The sequence below is a fragment of the Octodon degus genome, unplaced genomic scaffold (genome assembly GCF_000260255.1).
Source record: "Octodon degus isolate 3935 unplaced genomic scaffold, OctDeg1.0 scaffold00167, whole genome shotgun sequence".
NCBI lineage: Eukaryota > Metazoa > Chordata > Mammalia > Rodentia > Octodontidae > Octodon > Octodon degus.
In genome coordinates this window covers 4691749-4712794 of record NW_004524743.1, presented here as the reverse complement: position 1 = coordinate 4712794, position 21046 = coordinate 4691749, and the positions used below count along the sequence as shown (strand labels likewise).

Genomic DNA, 21046 nt, shown 5'->3' with positions numbered 1-21046 from the left:
TCTCTGTCATATCTATATGTGTATATGTATGTCTGTGTATCACAACACTCATATGCTCGTGTGTGTGTGTGTGTGTGTGTGTGTGTGTTTGCAAGAGTGAAGGAAGGAAGTCTGAGATGGGTACAGTACAACAGTCCCTGTGGCTCTGCAACCTGTGACAGAGTTCATATTCTGGGGCGCGTGTGCATATTCAATACAGATATATCATATGAAGAAAACAAGGGAGGTTATCCAGTAAAGATTAGTATAAAAAATTCTTAATTAAGTAATGAAATCCAGTTCTATATTGATTACTGCCAGAGGATTGTGTTCAGTGGCTCTAATCTTCAATTTATTTATTTTTTTAAATAGTGACAATTCTTCCTGGCATTGTTAAAAAGAAGAATCATAGAACATAAATGTAGATGAAAAAAGTGACATTAAAAAAAAAAAACACTTTAGCATCAGCGTTGAGTTGAGAAATTTTTATAAATGGAGAAAGAGGAAACACAGGTCGGGGTGGGGGAGCTAGTTCAGTTGTCTAAGTGCCTGCCTGACAAGCACAAGTACCCAAGTTCGATCCCCAGTACCACATGCCTTGCTGCCCCAAAGCCGGGTATGGTGGTGCAAGCCTGTAATCCTAGCACTGAAGAGGCTGAGACAGGTGGGACATTATGAGTCCAAACTGCATAATGAGACCCTGTACCAAATAAATAAAAAATTAAAAAACACAGGTCAATTCACCTTTTTTTTTTTTTTTTCCAGAACCGGGGATTGAACACAGGCCCTTGCGCTTGCCAGGCAAGTGCTTATTCCACTGAGCTATCTCCCCAGGCCCCCCCACCATTAATATTTTAAGAGACAAAATTTGTTGAAAAATATGTTGTATATTTTATCTTGTTGGATAAATACGTTACATATGTTTACACACATATACAAATGTATTCACGTACATACACATTTCTTTACTTCTATTCACATTTAGCGATTTTATTTTTATTTATTTATTGTTTTGAATGTATTTGGCTGTTCACAGTCTCACTATACAGCTCGGACTAATGGTGATCTGAGCTGCTTTCAGCCTTCCAGGCGCTGGGATTACAGGAGTGCACGACCACAGCCAGACTCTGTGGCCTGCTCAGCCCGCCCTGGGGGTGGGGCTGGTGGGGCGTGTGGTGCAGGGGATTGAGCCATGGACAGGCCCTTAGTCTGCTGAGCTATCTTCCCAATCCCACACATTTAACAATTTCATATGAAATATATCTTACATCACTTAGAAGAGGCTTATATTATACTATTAAACTATATTTTAGTATACTATACTCTTTCTAAAAGAATGTTTTATTTTGTATCCTAAGTATAGTCTTAATATATTGTAAATGTTTTAAACATATAAGATGTTTTAAAACATTTTTAATTATAAGCAGAACATTACCTAAAATCTCTTCAGGACTATATATATATTTGCATAATGTTCATACACACATTTTATTGGCATTGCATATGTATAAATAAGGACATAGATATATGAATATGTGTGTGTAGAAGGGAGTTAGATATTCCCTTGTTATATGATGCTAAAATAAACTCACTTAGCAAGTGTACAAATTTCACAATAAAAATGGTTTCTGGGTTAACTCTACAATACACACCAGAAATAAGAATTTATTTTGTGTAATGTTTTGAAATCACACCCAAGGCAAAAAAAAGGACTAAATCAAGAAGAAAAACAAAAGAGTAGAGCAGAGGAAATGATATTTGAGAGGAAAATGCAAATGCTAAAACCTAAGGGTACCACCTGTCTGGCTTTTAAAACTGCAGAAATACGTACAGGGCAAGCGAGCTCAGCCTGGTGCTCGTAGCCGGGAGGCCTACACCTGGGAGGACAGAGTCTGCCCGCCGGCTGTCTTAGCCTCACACCTCACACCCTTTTGGTGTAGACTGCGACAAGCAGCAACAACAGATGGAGTTCTGCAATAGTACAAAAGGACATTTGCTGAGATTCTACACAGATGCATACCATCGCCACAAAACTGTGCAAAAGGTCTTATAATTTGAGAAGCAAATCAGAAAACAGAGCCATTGCAAAATTAGAAAGCATAGTTGCAAAGAATCTAAGAAAGCTTTGGCAATAAGAAGGTTGCATTTATCAATGAGCCAGTGTTCTTGTCTTTGTCTTTCAAACAATTATATTTATTTATTTAGGTTGGCTTCCTAGCATTGGCACCTTCCAGTTCAATAAATAATGTTTCCAAAGAAATAGAACTGTTGCCTATTTTTAATGGATGTCCCTAGCATGTTGGATTTTATTCTTTTCAATATATTCATAATTTCCATTTGTTCTAATTAAATAGTAAAAAGTCATGTAAGTCTTAAGATTTATGGGTCCTATTAATTTTACTTTTAGAGTTGTACAATAACATGTAAGTTTCCATTTACCGCCTTAATGAAGATTCCTCCATAAATATTAGTCATAAGTCTTCATATTGATGTAAATTCTAGTCAAAATTTTCATTACAGTGACATAGTATGGTGACATATACGTGTTGTGTATAAACAGAAGTAGAAATCCATAATTTAAGCAGAAAATTGAAAACAACTATTACTTTCCCCATACCGTTGTCCAAAAGCTGACATACTTTATACATACAATCTGAGCAGCACCCATGCAGTGCTATGTACTACCTGAGAATAGTTTGGCTAAATTTTTAAAATAATTCTAAAAGTGGGGATCATTCATTCAATCATGCAGACAGATAAGGAAAATAAATCAGGCTAAACCACACTCAAGCTTCCCCCAGCCAATATCATTTGCGCTCAACCAAAATTCCGAACAGCAGCTATTTTTGTAGATCTTGTTTGCTTGGTTTGGGTTTTACGCTGTCCTCACTGCTCAAATGAAGTAAGACTTAGTTCCCTGTTGAAGACTATTACTTGCCCACCATTTATATTATTTGGACTAATATAAATCTTCCCTACTATTTGCAAGTGTTGGCTCAGCAATCAGACTTAAAGGACAGCCCGGACACCTTCAGTGAGATGCTTTCGGTCTCTATGCCTTCTGTATTTTCCTGTGTAAAATACCATACTTTCAATATTTTCCTCATTTCAAAGTTTTCATTTAAATAATTAAATGATGATTAGTTTTGTTCACAAATGACTGCTCAGTCATTATTAGCTTGCATTTTTTTTAGACAGATGCGATGAAATGGATATGGTAGAGTTTATAATCTTGTTCTTTCTAGCTATTGGTCTTTGAAACAGATTGTTTAGAGAAAGACTGTAGACAAGTTTATTGCTTGCTACAGAATTAATGAATTCTGGGATAAGGAAATAATTTTTTCTTTAAGTACTCACTTGATTGTTCAGTTAATTCCCAGGAAAATAGTGATTCCTCACTTATGGCAGAGGTTACATTCCAAACACCCACGTGGTAAGTGAAAATGGACAAAGTAGCAGCATGATACTAATTTTAATATTTATATACCTTTTAAGGCTTTATAAGCCCTCCCCACACTCCTACAAACCTTTCCCACACTTTAAAAAACACTTCTAATGTTCTTAGCTATCTTCTAAACTTGTAAACTTATGTAATTTTAACAACATAGTATACTGTACAGCACTGCAAAATCCCACCATATGGCAAAAAGTTCATGATAAATAATTCAGATTAATATTTTTTGAAAACCCACAAAACAATGAGTCCACAAAAGTGCACCTGTGAAATAGCAAGGGACTAAAATATTAGCATGTGTCATGGTTTGTGTCTAGTTGTCCCCTCAAAGCCTCCTGTAGTCCAGGGATAGACTTCTGGAGTTTTTGATTAACTCATGATCCACTGAGATTATGGGTGTGAGTGCTGCTGGGATTATGGATGTGAGTGCTACACCCGGCCTGGGGCACACAACCTGAATGCAACTTAAGGGAGACAGACTTGCTCTCTGTTGCTGTTGTTGCTGCTCCTCCTCCGTTTTGCTCTTGCTCTTTGCCACTGCAAATGAAAGGTTGCTCTGTGCTGTGTGCCGCTCCACCTTGGAGCCAGCTGAGTGTGGACTGAAACCTCCAGTAACTGTGAGCTAAATAAACCTTTCCTTCCTTCATTTTGGGTATCAGGTATGTGTCCCAGCAACGAGAGAAGTGTAACTGAGGCAGCTCGTTAGCCAGCTGTGGCACACACCTATAATCTCAGCAGTGGGGGGGGGGGGGGCGAGACAGGAGAATCAATCTGAGTCCTAGCTTGTGTGTTCAAGGCCAGCCTGGAATTCATAGCAAGACTGTCTCAAAAATAAAAACGTTAGCATGTTGTCCTACATTGTTAATCTTTCTGTTGGCCTGCAAGGTTTCCGTGTTATAAACAAGTAAGCACAAGAAGTTACTTTCCAAACATTTCTTTATCTAGCATACTTAAAATTCAGTGATCTGCTAAATTTTCACCTATGTTTTATTTTTTAACAAAGTATTACAGAGATTGTTTATGTTGTGTCCTACTTAGCTGAGATTATTCTTAAAATTTTTAGATAGTTTTTATATTTTACATTTCTCTCCTTAAATATGTATTTCCATTTTACTAGAACTCTAAACCAGATAATTATAAGTGTAAAGTTGATTTCTATACTATGAATTAAGCAAATTTCTATTTTTAAGGATTTAAATGCTGAAATATTTTTCCTTCACAGTCATATTTATGCATGTCCATTTATAGCCACTGCATTATTTATTGCAGAAAATAATCTCACAGAAATTTAAGAAAGCAATTTTAAGTTCATAACTCTGTAAATGAAAGAACAGGCACATAATAGAACTAAATGGCTTGCTCAAAATAAGAAATAACTGATTGTAAATAAATCCGGGACTGAGGTTTATCTTCCCAGTTACAGTCTCCATACTTTTTCTCACGGCCATAAGCAGTGTCACTCTGATTACGCATTCTTTCTCCTCCAAATATCTAGTGCAAGTCATTGAGGCAGATGGGGAAGCGCCTGTGTTCAGTCGGTCTGCACAAGAGTCATGAGAAAAAACTGACTACTATCACAGCCGCTTCAAATGGGGATTTGCAGGAAAACACTTTGATACTATAATAGAAAGCATCATAGAAGCAACAACAACAAAAAAGCAACCATTGTATCTGATGAGTTTAACACTATCTTAACTACTAAATTGGCTGTCGTCCTTTCCCGGTGTAAAGATAAGAGGAATGAGAACTGGGAGGTTCCCCTTTTGGCACACAGCTTTGCAATTACTGTGTGGCAGAGCAGTTTCACTATGATGATCGATGAAACATGATCGGATGAAAGGGCTTCAGTGGAACAATTTTATTAGGTTTTTGAAGTGACATCGTAACAATAATCCCAACTGCCCAGATGTCTGGCTGTTTTCACTCCTTTTTGCATCTTATATGGGAGGTAAACAACTTAATTCTAGGGCTATCACGCAACTTTTCTGCTTTGTAATGTGAACAAAAACAGCGCCTAAAATAAAAATGAAATACAGCTAAGAGTTCAGTTTCATGTCAGAGAAGATGGTTATTAAATCTTAAAAAAAAAAAATGCAGCAAGTGCATACTCTGAGCTAGAAAAGCGCTAGAGCAATAAAAAAAAATGTACATTTCACAGTCATATCAGAATCTCTGTGATCTGGAGCATCATCTTTAGGTTGGACAGTTTTGAGTCAGTTTTCATTGCTCTTACATATTTGCATCTCAAGTTATGAAATGGGTTTTACTATCCTGTGCTGGATTAGATCACTGGTCCAGAAAATGAAGCATCATGTCTTTTTTTTTAAAGAGAAAACCCTTTATTGAGGACATGGAGAGGACCAGGGGAAATGTCAACAATACTCTGGCCAGAAACAAAGAAAAAGCAGCACATCATTTTTCCAGGGTCTGTGCTGTTAGTCAAATCTTCTTCATGTAGTTCAGTGTCCCTAATCAGTAGAATAGTGGTGAAAAGTGATGGAGGAAAACACTTTCTAAACGACCATTAAGGCAGTTGTGTTAGGCCTGATGTTTGATTAGACACAATACCATTTGCAGTTCAACAGTTAGAAATTAATTGTATCTTTTGGATATAGGTGATTTTTTTATGAGCAGAATATATTTATTGAGAGAAAGAAAGCTCCTGTCCAAGAAAGGGACAGGAGGGGAGCCCAAGGGGTAGTTCCCCAGGAAGCTGTCTCTCCCAGGGACTTTTATAGTGTAAAACCATGTGGGGCAAAGGTGGAGAGAATGGGAACTCGCTTAGTTGGGCAGGAGGTGGGACAAAACTATGGTCAACCAATGGGATTACATACGGGACAGGGTCTTTTCCTGTTGGGGGTTGGAATGTGGGATAGGGTCTCTTTCTGTTGGGGGTTGGGCTAGTGACTCACTTGGGTCTTTCCAGGTGATTGATACCTATTTAGAATCTGAAATACTCATAGGTGATTATGTGGCCCGTGAAACCATGTTTCTGTAAATGTTTTAGTTATTTCTTAGGGTCTTGAATTTATGCATGACTTTATTTTCATCCTATTTCTCTAAGAAATTATATGAAAATGTTAGAAGTATGATTACTTTTGACTAGTCAGACATAAATGATAATAATTTTGGGACATGCTTTAGGATAAAACAGATTTGACTTAAAAACAGTCGTTATCTTTCACTCTACTGGTATGACAGTTTGGAATTGAAAACTCAAATTTTGTTTTCTGCAATATAGAAGTAGATCCAAAATATACAAAAATCTAATGAGATGTTTCCTTAGACTTCAAAAGGCAGACAAAAGCAACCCTGACCACACCTTGGAGCATGAATTCTCTCTGGGCAGGCTCTACCCAGCTCCTTCCCAGGCTCACAAGAATTTGAGATTCATAGGAAAAGCAAGAAGGGGAGGTGAGGCTAAAGGAATATACATATTATCTGGTACAGGGTCTCTCTATGCAGCTTGAACTCCTAGTGATCCTCCTGTTTTCAGCCTCACTGGCACTGGGATTACACACATGTGCCACTATACCCAGTCTCGGTGGCCGACTCAGCGTGCCCAGGGGCAGAGCTGGCACAGAAGGAATATAAATTTTGGATTGGTTTTTGAGTTGCATGATTTCTGTATTGTGATTTGAATGGTAGAATACTCTGTGTCTGAAAACTCCCACATCGAATTTTAAATAGTTTATCAGTGAAAGATGCTTGCTATTCAGTTCTGAATGAAAGTAAGAAAGCTCAACATGCAGTTACCACTAAAAATGAATTTATTGTGCATCCAAGTGTGTGCCAGGCATGCACTCACCGCAAAAACTACAAATGCACATACTTCAAGGCCTTTCTCCATGAGAACCTAACAGTTTGGAACAGAAGACAAATGTATAGGGTTAATCAATTGACTAGCATAACGAGGAAATAAAAAAAGATATTTGCATGCCATAGTTTGGCATATGGAATTTTCTTTACAAAAGGTAAACACTCACAGATATTTTTCTCCAAGTAGACTGGAATTGTATTTTGTGTAACTGGTTCTCATCTGACTCATTTTACATGGCTGCAGAACCTAAATACACCTTCATCATTGTTACTCTTCACTGCATGTGGTAAGGCATTTGTCGAATTTGAAAGAGCATCATATGAACAGTGCAGTGGAAAAGCCATTATCATCAAAACTCTGTGTTTCCTTTAAACAAAAGCTGTATTTTTCTATACATGCACTGTTAGGGGGAAAAACTAAAACTGACATTTTGCTGTCATTTTTTAAAAAATGTTTGATAATTTATGGGAAGTTTCTTAAGGACAGATGTTTTCCTGACATTGCCAAGATGAGTTTCTGCTCAGATAGAGAAGACAGAGAGAAAGGAGAGTGATGTCTCTGCTACAGGCCTATGGGAGGGCTGGAGAAGTCATGGCGTGTGTACAAAGAGAGAGCGAGTGAAACGAAGAGATACCTGGAAGTGTGTAGTAATGCAACTGCACAGCTGAATTGAAACACAGAGCGAAATCACAAATACAAAGCAATGTAGATGTATCCTGTGGATAATGTTGAACCTGTGAGAATGAAGGTGGTCCTTAAGGGAAAGGACCCCCAACAGAGGTGCAGTAAGGGACACTGGGTATCCAGGGAGCTATAGCCTGAAATCCTGCCACTCTCTGCTTTCCAAGCCATGCACCATGAGGCAGTAATGCCACTGACCTGAGCAGAGACACAGGGTTCTATGTGCTGACTTAGTCCCTTGCCTGCAAAACTGGACCCACACGCAGAGGAACATTTTCCTAACTCTTAATGGGTGCCACATGCTGTCAGGCTGTGTAAGGCCACGAAGTCATGCTGCAGGGAGGTGAGAGCCACTGGACAGCACCACCTGACATTTGCCCCACAGAGGTAGTCACCAAACAGAGGCTCAGCGGGTCACACTAACCACAGTGACCTGAGCTGCTCTGTGCTGGTTCAAACGAAGCTTGAGACCATTAGGGCCTCATGTAGTCCATGTGGTGGACCATGAGCAGCATTTTGAATTATACTGAAATAGGATAAAATAAAAAATAAGAAAACACACAATATGTGATGGAAGACATTTATTTATTTATTTATTTATTTATTTGTGTGTGTGTGGAACCAGGGATTGAACTCAGTCCCTTGTATTTGCCAGGGAAGCACTTCTTCCACTGAGCCATCTCACCAGCCCTCATGATGGAAGAAATTTAAATGAGAAAGTTGCCTCAATTGTTTGTACATCCATCCATCTATGTGTGCAGGAGATGCATTTCTTATTGGAGGTTTGTTTTAGCACATTGTAGCTGCGGTAAGAAAATACTGTAACCTGGCTAGCTTGTAAACAGTGGGCTAGGAAGTGCCAGCTTTAGAGCACTGATTTGTCTTCTGAGTATCTGCTTTCTCATGTCGTCTCACTGAATACTCAAACGGAGGAAGGAGGGACAAAGTAGCTCGCAGGGCTCTGCTTACCAATTTACAGATCTTCATCCACTGCCAAAGTATTGCCAACCTAATACTTTTTATCTAGACATTTAGATTTCTTCATACAAATTTGATGATGCGGCAGGTGGTGTACGTAAACATTGAGTTGGCTGAAAGACTGTATGAAAACTTTCCCAGCGTTATTCCAAGATGTGCACAGCAAAGTGGAAGACTTAAAATAGTCCCTCCAGTTTCTTCACACCACTTCTCCGATCCTGTTATCCTACCATCTATGTGATGCGGGACACAGAATAATTCTGTTAGATCGTCTGACAACAATGCCAGGGGCATAATTATTGTTAGAAGAGGAAGAAATCAGGTTTACTGGTATATTTATGGTATGTTCCAAGGGCTTATGGTTAGCACAAAGATAAATGTTTATTGTCATATTTGATGATGATTCTAAATAGAAGGATGATCATCTTCGTTTTTGAGAATTTTTCATCTGTTAGACAGTAAATATTGTGCTCCCTTCAGCAGCGTACACACTAAATGACAAATACGACCTAAAAGTCAGCCGGATTCTTCAAAGTGCTACTTTCAATAACGGCATTGTTTGAGAATTCAAACTGTTTTGAAGGGCGTACACCCTCTCACTTATTCTTAGCATACTACTTGCAGGAATATTGTGTCAGCTTCGTGCATCTAAAAGTTAATGCCTACACAGAGAGTTCATAAGGGGGAAGACATGACAATTTAGGTCTCTGGATATAACGATGCTCATTCTTCTGTTAGCAGGATATTTTAGTACTGCAATTCTACTGACCAGCTCAGGGTTCTCTAAAATTAGTTATATAGAATTACAAGAAATTAAAATGTTAAAATAACATTCAGTAATAATTACATGAATCCTGAACAGAAAAGCAAAAGCATGTGCATGTTGAATTTTACTTCATGTGTAAGTGATTTGCTGATAAATATATACAGAGACAAACAGTCAGGCGCAGGATACCGCAGTTTGATCCTCAGCTCCTCATGCCTTACCAGACCTGTCCTTAAGATGGTCTAAGCCAGCCAAAACAAAAAACAAAAAAATCCTTTGGTCCTGGTTAGATATCTCAGTAGAATAAGCACTTGCCTGGCAAGCTGGGAGTCCTGCGTTCAATCCCTAGCACTGCATAAATAAATAAATAAATAAATAAATAAATAAATAAATAAATAAATGCATGTAGGTGGAAGGCCATAAAGGAGACAAGTCTACCAGTTCCTGCCCTGTTCTCACACTGATATGGAGAAGATATACAAAGATCAGGGTAGGGACATGCCTAGAGTAAGATGTTAAGGATGGCATCCTTGTCTTTGCTTTTCCTGTTTTATACCTCATTCTGCTTTAAATCAGTTTTACTGGCAAATCATACCATTCACTGTGGGAGAGTATCATACCCAACTGGAAGATTTAGTAACAAAGAAACAAATATCTAGGTTTAAAAGTTTATCACTTTTAAATAAACCTTGACCATTTTAGCTTTTAATTGGTCTTGCATTTGCTATTTAGATTATTTATAAAGATGAGTATTTACTTAAAGAATAATTAGTTGCTTCTGTTTTCTTCAATGTTGTGGATTCATCTCTGTTTTCCAAAGATATTACATTATGATGTAATATTGTCTTAGGCATCACTTAGAAAGATTTTTAGTCTTATGTTGTTTCTTCTCAAGCATTAATTTTAATTTAAATATTTTGTTACAGTTTATCCTGTTGATATCTAATTTAATTCACTGTGGTCAGCAGTGCTGTTCTGTATTATGTACCATGCAAAATAATCTCAGGATAACCTAATTTAGCCTAAAATATTTGAAAAAGAAAAGAAAAACAAATTAGATTGAAAGGTGTGAAAAATAAATCTTAGCCTCTTGTCATACTACAAATAAAACAGCAAAGACTTGACTATTAAGCAAACCTGTTTATCATATAGCAATCAGATACCAAGATGTACTTATTAACATATAGAGGAATAAACTGTGAATTTCTTGCCACTTCTTGTCCTAATATAAACACATTCAGATCTCCATGTATGGATAATGAAATGTGCCTGGGTTGAAGCTGGTTCAGGGTTCAGGAAGAGAGTGCTGAGGCAGGGGACTGCTGCCTGCCGGAGCTTAAACTGAGTGCCAAGAAGTCGTGCTCAGTCTTCCGCTGTGCACTTCAACAAAAAAAGAAAGAAGCGAATCTCGACTTTAAATTTTAAAAAATAAAGACAAAGTTCTGATCATTTTTATGCTTCAACATAGAGATTACTGTCAGCTGTAGCAAACATAGAAGCAAGGCTATGACAACGAATTTTGCAAGGCAGACTGGTGTCATGCTGCTGTGTACGAGGTGGTGACAGGCTGTTCCAAGAAGTACTAGAATACAGCGCAGAAAGCGTGCGAGTCCACCTTTGGACTCACATGGGAGGAAGTACAAGGCACTTGTGCGGGTAAATCTGTAGGCATAGAGTAAAAGAACAGCGGACGCAGTGCTTTTCCAAAATATTTCACTATGTTGATGATTATACACATAATTTATAGCATTTTTAAAATTCAAGAAAGAAGGTCTCAGTAATGGTTAAATCAGGCAGGCAGTGATGGAAGTATGGAAACTCATTCAAAAAAAGAAAAAAAAAGAATGATTTCAGAAATGCTTCCAAGTGCATTAATTTATTTTGAATATAAAAAATAACACTTCAAATGAATGAAAGAATAAATGATTCAATAAATGATAATGAAACAGCTGCTCTTTCTAGGAGAATTGGTTAGATTCCTACTTCACAATTTACATTGAAATAAATTTCTTATGATTTAAATAATTTTATTGTTGGAAATAAAACAAAGTTCATGTTCAAAGTACCAGCAAGCATTTTTTATAACCTTAGGGGTGGGAATATTTTATGTATGTGATAAAAGATCAAAACCAAGAGAGGTAAAGGATGTTCTATTTGACTGTAAAAAGACCCCTGGAGCTTTAAAGCAAACAAGAAAATAATATAAACTATACCACAAATAAAGTTTAAAAGAATTATAAATTTGAAAACATCTGTCATGTTAGGAGAGGCAACAGTTGATAATTTTTAAGGGCTCATATAAATCAACAAGAAGATTAATAAAACTACATTTGAGAAACCTTTAATTTACTTTCTGTTCGTCCCAAAGTACAAAAGTGTTGATGCTGCGAATTCAGATACATGCATGAGAAGTTGTGAGGAATTTCCTTTAAATGGAAATGTAAAGGTTCTCAACTAAGAAAAACAATTCTTGAGCTCACGTACGATATTGTTTTATTATGAGGTTGCTAATGTCTCCAGGACAGAGTATCTTGAGAGAAACTTCCTATCATTTTTCTTACATCATGGTAGTATAATTATATTTTATTTTTAGCTATTGCTGTTAATCTCCTACAGTGCCTAACTTAGAAGCTTTATCAGCAGAGGTATATAAGGAAAAAAAAATAGCATAGCCAGGGTTCAGTTTTACATACCCACTGGGATCCTAGAACATAGACCCTGTACATAGGAGGAACATTTGTATTATATTCATGATCATATATGGGGCCGGGGAGATAGCTCAATGGAATAAGAGCTTCCCTGGCTAGCACAAGGGCCTGAGTTCAATCCCTGGATCTGCAAAAAAAAAAAAAAAAAAGTCATATGGTCATTCCCCATGTGCACCTATGTATGGTGGTTTACCATACTTACCTCTTTCAATTTAATCTTTCCTTCTGTGGAGGTCTGTCTTCTGAATTCATTTGTTATTTGGTTAGAATGTTGTCTTGAATATTTGCTTTATGTCTAATGCATCAGGAATCCATTTGTGATCTTCTGGATCCAAAATGTCTTCCAATGTAATGAAAGAAAAGCTTTCTTTAGCTGCTTAGGGAACTGTAGGGACTCTGTCATACTATCAGTGGCTTATGCACGCTGTATCACTTTCAACACTGTTAGAATCTGGTCACTATTCATTTTTTCTTTGTAAACTAGAAACTTTTTGTAGCTGAGAGCTTGTAAGAACTATCTATCAATGCTTTGATTTTTCTCCATTGAATATTTATCAATTCAACAATTAGGAAAAAAAGTCAGTGGAACTAGTTTCTGAAAAACAAGCTCATAACCACCATTTAAATCTCAGAGAAGCTATAAGAGGTTCACACTTCCCTGTTACACTTGATAGATACAGAAGAATGAGGAATGTTAGTCACTGATTCCCAGTTTGAAATAAATGTGTCGAGATTGTGTCTCAGCTCTGCGTCCATTGAGCAGCACCAGTGATTTCCACTGTGTACAAAAGAAGTTCTTTTCTCTTCCACTTGCCTTCTCTACTTTTGTTGTCTTTTCTTGCTTTTGTAGTATTATTTACTAATATTAATAATTAATAACTATAATTATTAATTATGATTATTAATTTCTGGAATTATTAATATTTCTGAGAAAGAGAAGATAAAAAAGTGACTAGGACAAAATGAGAACAGTTTCTTCAGTACTATATTTCACTCCCCCAAAAAAAAAGTAATTGTGAAATCAGCCACAGAAACAATGCTGTTTATACTGTTTGATCCCACCTTGCTTATCGCTCCTTTTTAAAATGGGATCTTACCCAAAGCACATTTTCCTTTCCCAAAATACAGAAATATTACCTATACTGAAAGGGTGTAAACATATTCCTAGTAGGGCCGGCCAGACAGCTCAGTGGACCAAAGTGCTTGCTTAAGCAGGCGCAGCGACCAGGGTTGGATCCCCGGTGTGCAGTGCCGGCTCCGGCCCTGGGGCACTCTGAGACAGCAGTGGAGACCGGGCGTGGCGGCGCACGCCTGTACTCTCAGCGCTTGGGAGGCTGAAAACAGGAGAAACACTGCAAGTCTGATCTGTGTAGTGAGATCCTATAGACCTGTATTAAATACATTTTTTAAAAAACCATATTCCTACTAAAGAACTTAAAGCTAAGAATAACAAGTTTGATAATTGCATCATTTTTCACTTTAATCTTTGGCCTTTAAAGAATTTGACTTTTTAAATGCTTAGACAAGGACAAATCAGCTTACAGTATGCATTTAATAATCAATGATGGAAAAGTGAGAAATACTGTTTTCAGCCCTGGATTTATGCTTTTGACTATCTGGGTAAGAATTCTGCGTATGTGAAAAAGATGCATGCAGTGGCATAGGATATACAGGTGTCATATTCATATTTTTACTGCACTGAAGGATTCAAGTGAAAAAGAAAGCCCAGGGGGGACTGGAAATACAATTCCATATCCTTCCTTTATGCTTTTCCTTGCCTTTATAGAGGATGTAATGACATCGGTTCCAGTGCAGAAGCAGTAACTCTATTACTTCTCTTAACTGATTGAACCCATTCTAGTTTCATTGTGATTCTCTTTCTTCCTCTCCTTCTGCTGACCCTTGCTTTCCTGTATCTCTTTACTCTTTGCTTCAGTATTCACCAGAAAATTACAAACCCTAAGCAGTGTAAAACTGTGAAGGCCAATGATGGTTTTTTCTAAACTCATTGGTGTATTGGGTATAGGAAGAGGGTCTAGGGCTGCTGGAAACAAATGAGTCCAACAAGCTGCCCCAGGAGAGGCCTTCTGGCATCGCCCAACCTTTGACACAGAGGGCCTGCTTCACAAGGAATCACTTGGTGGTTATAGGCATTTTTGTGTTCAAATTTTCTAAGCAATCCTGGCAATCATTTCCAGAGGGAAAATGTGTACAGGAGTGATGGCGCTGTTAAAAACCCATGGTTTTCAAGTTGTTATAATCAATTTGAGCAAAGAATATCTCTGGCCAACAATGTCTCAAGTGTTAGGAAAGAGAAGGTGATATTTTATTCCTAAGATATTTTTTCTAGTCTTCAGTTTGTACATCAAAAATAAAATACAAAATAAAATCGTATTCAGACATAAGACCTGTGTTTTATAAAACTGGTAAAAAAAAATTTGTCTTATTATGACCAGAGAGCAACGTAATCATATAATTTCTTATCAAAAATGTGCCCTTACTAAGTGATACTTGATATCACTCTTGTACTTGGAGAATTAGATGCTCACTATTTTTGTCTTAATTTGGGGCATATTTTATGATACACTTCACTCTACAATATAGGAAAACAAAGTAACTTGTTTTGGGAACTAAGCAATTTAAATATAAAAACTGCTCTCCAGATTTTGTCTCTGCCTTACTGCCCATCCAAGATTCCAAGATTCATTTTCCTTGCAAGTAAAATGGAAACGGTACCAATCATTATGTTCTTGCAATAGTCAAGTAACTTAAGTATACTATTTAGCAAGTTGCTTAAATGATTCCTTCCATTTATTCTTTGAGAGGTGCAAGTGTCCTGTCTGATCCAGTTGTTGACCCGAGATAACTAAGCAGGTAGCAGGTAGCTAGCCACAGCCACAAAAGCAGTCAAAATATACTGGGAGACAATATCTTTGATACCTCGGTCAGTTTCGTATTTTCAAACCTCACCAGGGCTGGACTCTGAAGAACTTTTGATCAGTGCTAAAAACAAAAGTAGGGGAAGAGGCACCCCTGGACTTTGCTTTATCCTTGCATCTTACCTTCAGTTCTCTAGACTTTATCACTAACTTGATAACTAAGGAAATAAGCACAGAGGAGCAGAAAGCAAAGCAAAGGTGCAAAAATGTCCACAAATAAATTCACTTAGAGGATGAAATAAGAGCCAAGAGGAGAGAATCTGTTCCATCTGAGGCTAAATATTAAAGGAAAGCACAGGCTTCCCTTTGCATGGGAGCATAGGAAATACTATGTTCTTGAATCTGACTGCCTGTGGAAGTGAAGAGGGGAGTATTTAGCTCTCCCACAGGGGTACAGAACCTATGGCTTTTCAGCTATCTGCCTGTTTGTACTCCTATCTGAATGTTCTGCAGCCCACCAATCTTCCATGCCCAAAAGTAACTTGCTATCTCGTTTTGCAAAGCCTACTTTCTTCGCTCTTCCTCAACTCATCCACCAAAGAGCCAGTTGGGTCCTCTAGGCCACTTCTGGATCTCTTATTCTCCAACCAACTGCAATATTCTTTTAATCTCCAAGTTTTTTTTTTTTTTTTTTTTTTTTTTTTTTTTTTTTACGAGATGTTGCGGCGTGACTGGAGTTCAGACGTGTTTTTTTCGGAACTGGGGATTGAACTCAGGCCCTTGTGCTTGCCAGGCAAGCACTTATTCTACTGAGCCATCTCCCCGGCCCCCTAATCTCCAAGATTCAGTGATATCATTTTATGTGTTATCTTATGAAAGAGATCTGAATGGACAAAAGTGAAAATAATGTAACAGGTTGAACTGTGCTATGGCCATCGGTTTCTCTCTCTTCCCCCAGATCATTAGCTGTTAACAACAGTACTTCTGAAGCATGCGTAGCCTGTTTCTTTCTTCTTGCCTCTGCTTTAGCTAATTCTCCAAGTCTTATCGTGTTCCACCAGATCTATCTGGATCTTAGCTAGTTTTGCTCATCCTTTTAAAATTATTTTGAAACTCAGATCCAATCATGTTTTTATTAGATAGAATCTATTGATAGCCATTCTTGACCCCACTAACACTATTTCCAGATTTTTACCATGTACTTTTCTCAGTTTTAACAATACCTACATGCATAGACTTTTGTCTAGCACCTGTACTCCATGGCCAGTGTTTAACAGTAGAATTTTCCTCTACATTATGCTGCTCCTATAGGCCTCTAGATATTTGAAGAAACTCTCTTCTGCACCTGAATGTGTTGTCAGGGTAACTTTTCTTTGCCTGAGTTCTTCATTTCAGTGCAATGCCAGGCTCAACCATCTCTGAAATTATCATTGTACTGAAAATGACCCCATAAAGAGTTTCCTCTGCACTAATAAATATCTCTTTTATTTGCTGTATGCACTGCACTGTACTAATTGCAGTCTTCATATGTCTTTTCCAACTGTCATGGATCCCATTAAATTCGGAGCTATGTACGTTCCTTTGTGTCTTTGTTCTTGTTCTTCTTGTACTCAGCATGCTGGGGGTGACCAGCAAGAAGTGCAGATGACAAAATGCCAAATATTTCTCCCTATTAACAATTTTCAGTAACATTTTAAAACTTCTCTCAGTGTTCACTGTATTACACTGTGGCTTCAAGCCATAGCTTAGTCTAAATATATTCGATAATCACACAAGAAATATTAAGCATTGAGTTACACGGAATGACTAGTTTGACTGGTTAGTTGATTTGAACATGAGCAAAAAGAACACAAAAGAAGTAGATTTTTATTTTTCCAAATTATATCTATGTAAAGGAATTTTCTCCTTCAAGATTAATTATTATGAAGCTGGACACTGCCAAGTTTAAGGTTGCCAAGTTTAAATAATTCATATTTATATATTACTTACTTCCTCAAAATAATTTCTTGCCTATCTCTCTACTGTCCTGAGGGAAGAGAGGAAGTTACTTTTAGGTAAGTGGTATGTTACTGAACAAGATTTATGGATAACCATTAGGGAATAGTAGGACCATATTGGATATCCAGTCCAGGAGATAGAAAGATAAAGACTTTTTTATATATTTCCAGATTCTTGATAAGCAAGCTAAGAGCCCAGAGCCCAAAACTGTACAGGAGGGAGACACACAAACACCAATGTCAAATTTTACCTGCCTTTTAATAGCTTACCCTAGACTAGTAAAACTGTGTGGGAATTGCATAGCATATTGGTATGTTAATTTATTTTTAGAAACATAATCAGTTAGTGCAAAGTGTTTCATTTTCTTGGATTTTGACCAATACCTCAAACCTAGTGAGTCCTTTTCCTCTGCATTTTTGCATACAATTTTTGCAGCTATATTGCACAAGGGATATAGTCCTCATCGTTTTCTGTATTACCAATAACTGATGTGAGAGTATAATTTCTTTCAAAGTTTAATATGAACTTCTCCCGGTATGCTGTGAAGGGAGTCAAATTCGGAGATATAAATGAAAACTTTTATTTTAATAAAAACTCAATTATACGCTGCTCCGCTAACTTGCCTTTAGAATGTGAACTCTGACAGGAGGGCAGAGATCCTGACTTTTTGATTAATTTTTACCTACTTTCCATTATAGACATTCACATGTGGGAACTGAGAAAGTCCATAAATATCTGGGGAACTAAATAACGGAATCAAACCCTATGCGGGTAAAATATTCTTCTTTAGGCTTGAGTTAGGTGGCAGCTTTTGTTCAATTTATGAGCTACTCAGTTAATTTTAATGACTGGTTTATTTTCTGATACATATTTTTTCTTAATCCTTAATATATGCATCCACATATTATTCAAGTAATAACCTTCGGTGTTTTGTATGAACTCATTTACGCTTTATCTCATCTTACCAACTTTATTCGAAGAACTTTCCAAACCTGAGCTGTTTTACAGTGATGCCTTCACGTTATCTCTTCATGTGCCCCAGTTAAGCTTTCTGTACTTTTGAGAAAAGCCACAGTCACCCTCAGGACTGTAATTTTGCCCAAGATTTTTACCTTTTCTTTCCTTCTCACCTTTTCTTGACTATATTTTAGCCCTATCATAACATTTAAAGTCCTAGGGCTGCAATAACAACTTAGTACAACTTGATGGCATAAAACAATGGTCCTTTAATCTCTCACAGCTGTGGAAGCTAGAAGTCCAGAATCAAGGGGCTGATGGGGCTGTGCTGCCTTTTGAGGACCTAAGGAGCGAATCTTCCTCACCGTTTCCTGGCCTTGTAGTGACTAGGAGTTTTTCTTCACATTCCTCAGCTTGCAGTCACGCTCTTTCTCTGAAGCAGAGTCTCAGCCTCTTCCTTCACATAGCCTTGAACTTTGTCTCTGTCTCCAAATTATATAGGAGCCCCAACCCCCTTGGATTAGGGCTCAGCCTAATGCAGTATGGCCCCACTTTAGTTTGATCGTATCTGCAGGTTCCTATTTCCAAACAAGGTCACTATGGCAAACTCTTAATGGAATAGGACTTGAAGCTATCTTTTTGAGGAACGTGATTCAACTCCAAGAGGGTCTCATGTTGACTCAAAGGATTCTTGATCTCCAGCCCATTATAATCACATAGGAGAATATATTTTCTAATTCAGGTATTTGAAAAAAATACAAATATGCTTCCTGATTTTTAGAAAGGATTTTTGAACCTATAAATTTTCTAGTAAGCTATAAGACTATAAGGATAATGATCATGATATAATTTAATTTGTGGTGAATGTGGTTGTGTGTGTGTGTGTGTGTGTGCATATACATAGGTATGTACAAAAAGAATAATGCAAATAATAGTAGTGAATAGATACATTTAAGAATAAGTGCTTGCCTGGCAAGTTCAAGGTTCTCAGTTCAATCCCTGGTACCATAAAAAAAAAAAAAAGAATAAAGAGTACAGAATCAAAAATGCAACATTTTCCTAAGGAAAAAAAAAGATGACCATAATTAAAACATGATAAAAGTATGTAAATTTGTCATCTCTGACTTTTTCATCTTTACTTATATTGTACTTTTTTTGTGGTACTGGGGATTGAACTCAGGACCCTGCATTTGCCAGGCAAGCATTTATTCTACTGAACTATCTCTCCAGGCCTTGTACTTTCAAATGTTTATGAAGTATTATAAATTCACCATTGATCATGGATTTATTGAAATTTGTAAAATGAAGTTGAAAACATTTACTGATTTTTAGTTAAAAGATTTTATTTTCTTTGCAATTCTAAAGAAAATGTCACATTATAAATCATGAATTTAAAGTGCATTCTTTAGGATTTTCTTTGAAATGAATGTTGTATCACCTTCAGCTACTTAACAGTTCAAGATTCTCAAATACTGAAGGATATAAGAAATTCATAGCAATTGTATGAAATACTTTTTAAATTGGTATGTTCACAGATGACAATGAGTGTGGAAATTTAACCCAGTCCTGTGGTGAAAATGCCAACTGCACAAATACAGTGGGAAGTTATTTTTGCATGTGTGCTCCAGGGTTTAGATCCAGCAGTAACCAAGATAAGTTTATTACTAATGATGGAACCTTCTGCATAGGTGAGTTCAATTATGTAACTTAAAATTTGTACCTGTATATTATTGCTTATTTCCTCTGGAGATTCAGTAATACTTGAATCAATTTCTACCACACCTTGTTTAAGGCCTAGCTGTTAAATACTCTCAGATGCTTCACTGATTCTTTAATCTTTATCATGTTATATTGTTGCTAAAAATGGAACATTTATCAAGCATATTAGAAAGAGTTATAAAGTATTTCATCATGTTCTATAGAAACAAAGCTTTAAAAGTAAATCGTAAATCACCTTTAATCTCAGAGTGACTCAATTTACCAACAACTTGCAAAGTTAATCATGACTGATAATATTAAAAAATGCATTAACAAAAAAAAATTCATTAACAGCGTCCTGAGAATTTAAACACATAGAAAACTCAGTGGATTAAAGTGTCTGCAAGCAGGCACAGGGGCAGGGAGTTTGATCCCCAAGGCCTACCAGCCTTGTCCCTGGGGTGTGCTGAGATGGCAATTGTGACTGGGCATGGTGGTGTGCATCTGTAATTCCAGATCTTGGGAGGCTGTACACAGGCGGATCATTAAGAGTCCGATCTAGTAGTGAGCCCCTGAACACCCTGTAGACCCTTCCTTAAAAAATAAAAAAAATAAAACTACATAGTCAAGCACAGTGCCCTAGTTGTAGTCTGCATAGATAGATTAAAGAGTGGTATTTAACTTACTGTAGACCACACTGAAGACTTTGATTGTTTCTCTGGTGGAATTTTCTTTGGTTAGATAAGAAGTTTCATAATATTAAAACATGATAAGTAGACAGTGTTCAAAGGAAATTTATCAGTGAAATATCTGTGTCAAAGAAATCAGAAACCTCTGTTTCATATTTATCTGCCATGCAAACAGAAATTCTATTTTCCTCCTTTCGCAGTCAGGCAAAGTACTCGAGGTTTACACACTTGAGATAAAAGGCGGACTAGAATCACAGTCATATCTAGAAACCCATAGTTACTGTCACAAGAAACTTAAATAGGTTAAAGTATTTAAATTGCTGCTGAATCATTCAATGCAATAGATCAAGTTTTCAGGAGTATACATGATTTACAGTGTAAGATAACATTGCTATTATTATTGAACAATAATTTTATCTTTACTGCGTGCAAAAATGTA

The 21046-nt window shown here is 37.0% G+C and overlaps 1 protein-coding gene across 1 annotated transcript in view; it reads left to right on the top strand.

The window, feature by feature from the left end:
- The window catches only part of Adgrl4 (adhesion G protein-coupled receptor L4), a 115299-nt gene that overhangs the window by 42224 nt on the left and 52029 nt on the right, over positions 1-21046 (top strand). The window contains exon 3 of the mRNA XM_004643176.2: positions 19756-19908. Within this exon, the coding sequence (XP_004643233.1) occupies positions 19756-19908 (153 nt within the window). The remainder of the gene's footprint in view (positions 1-19755; positions 19909-21046) is intronic.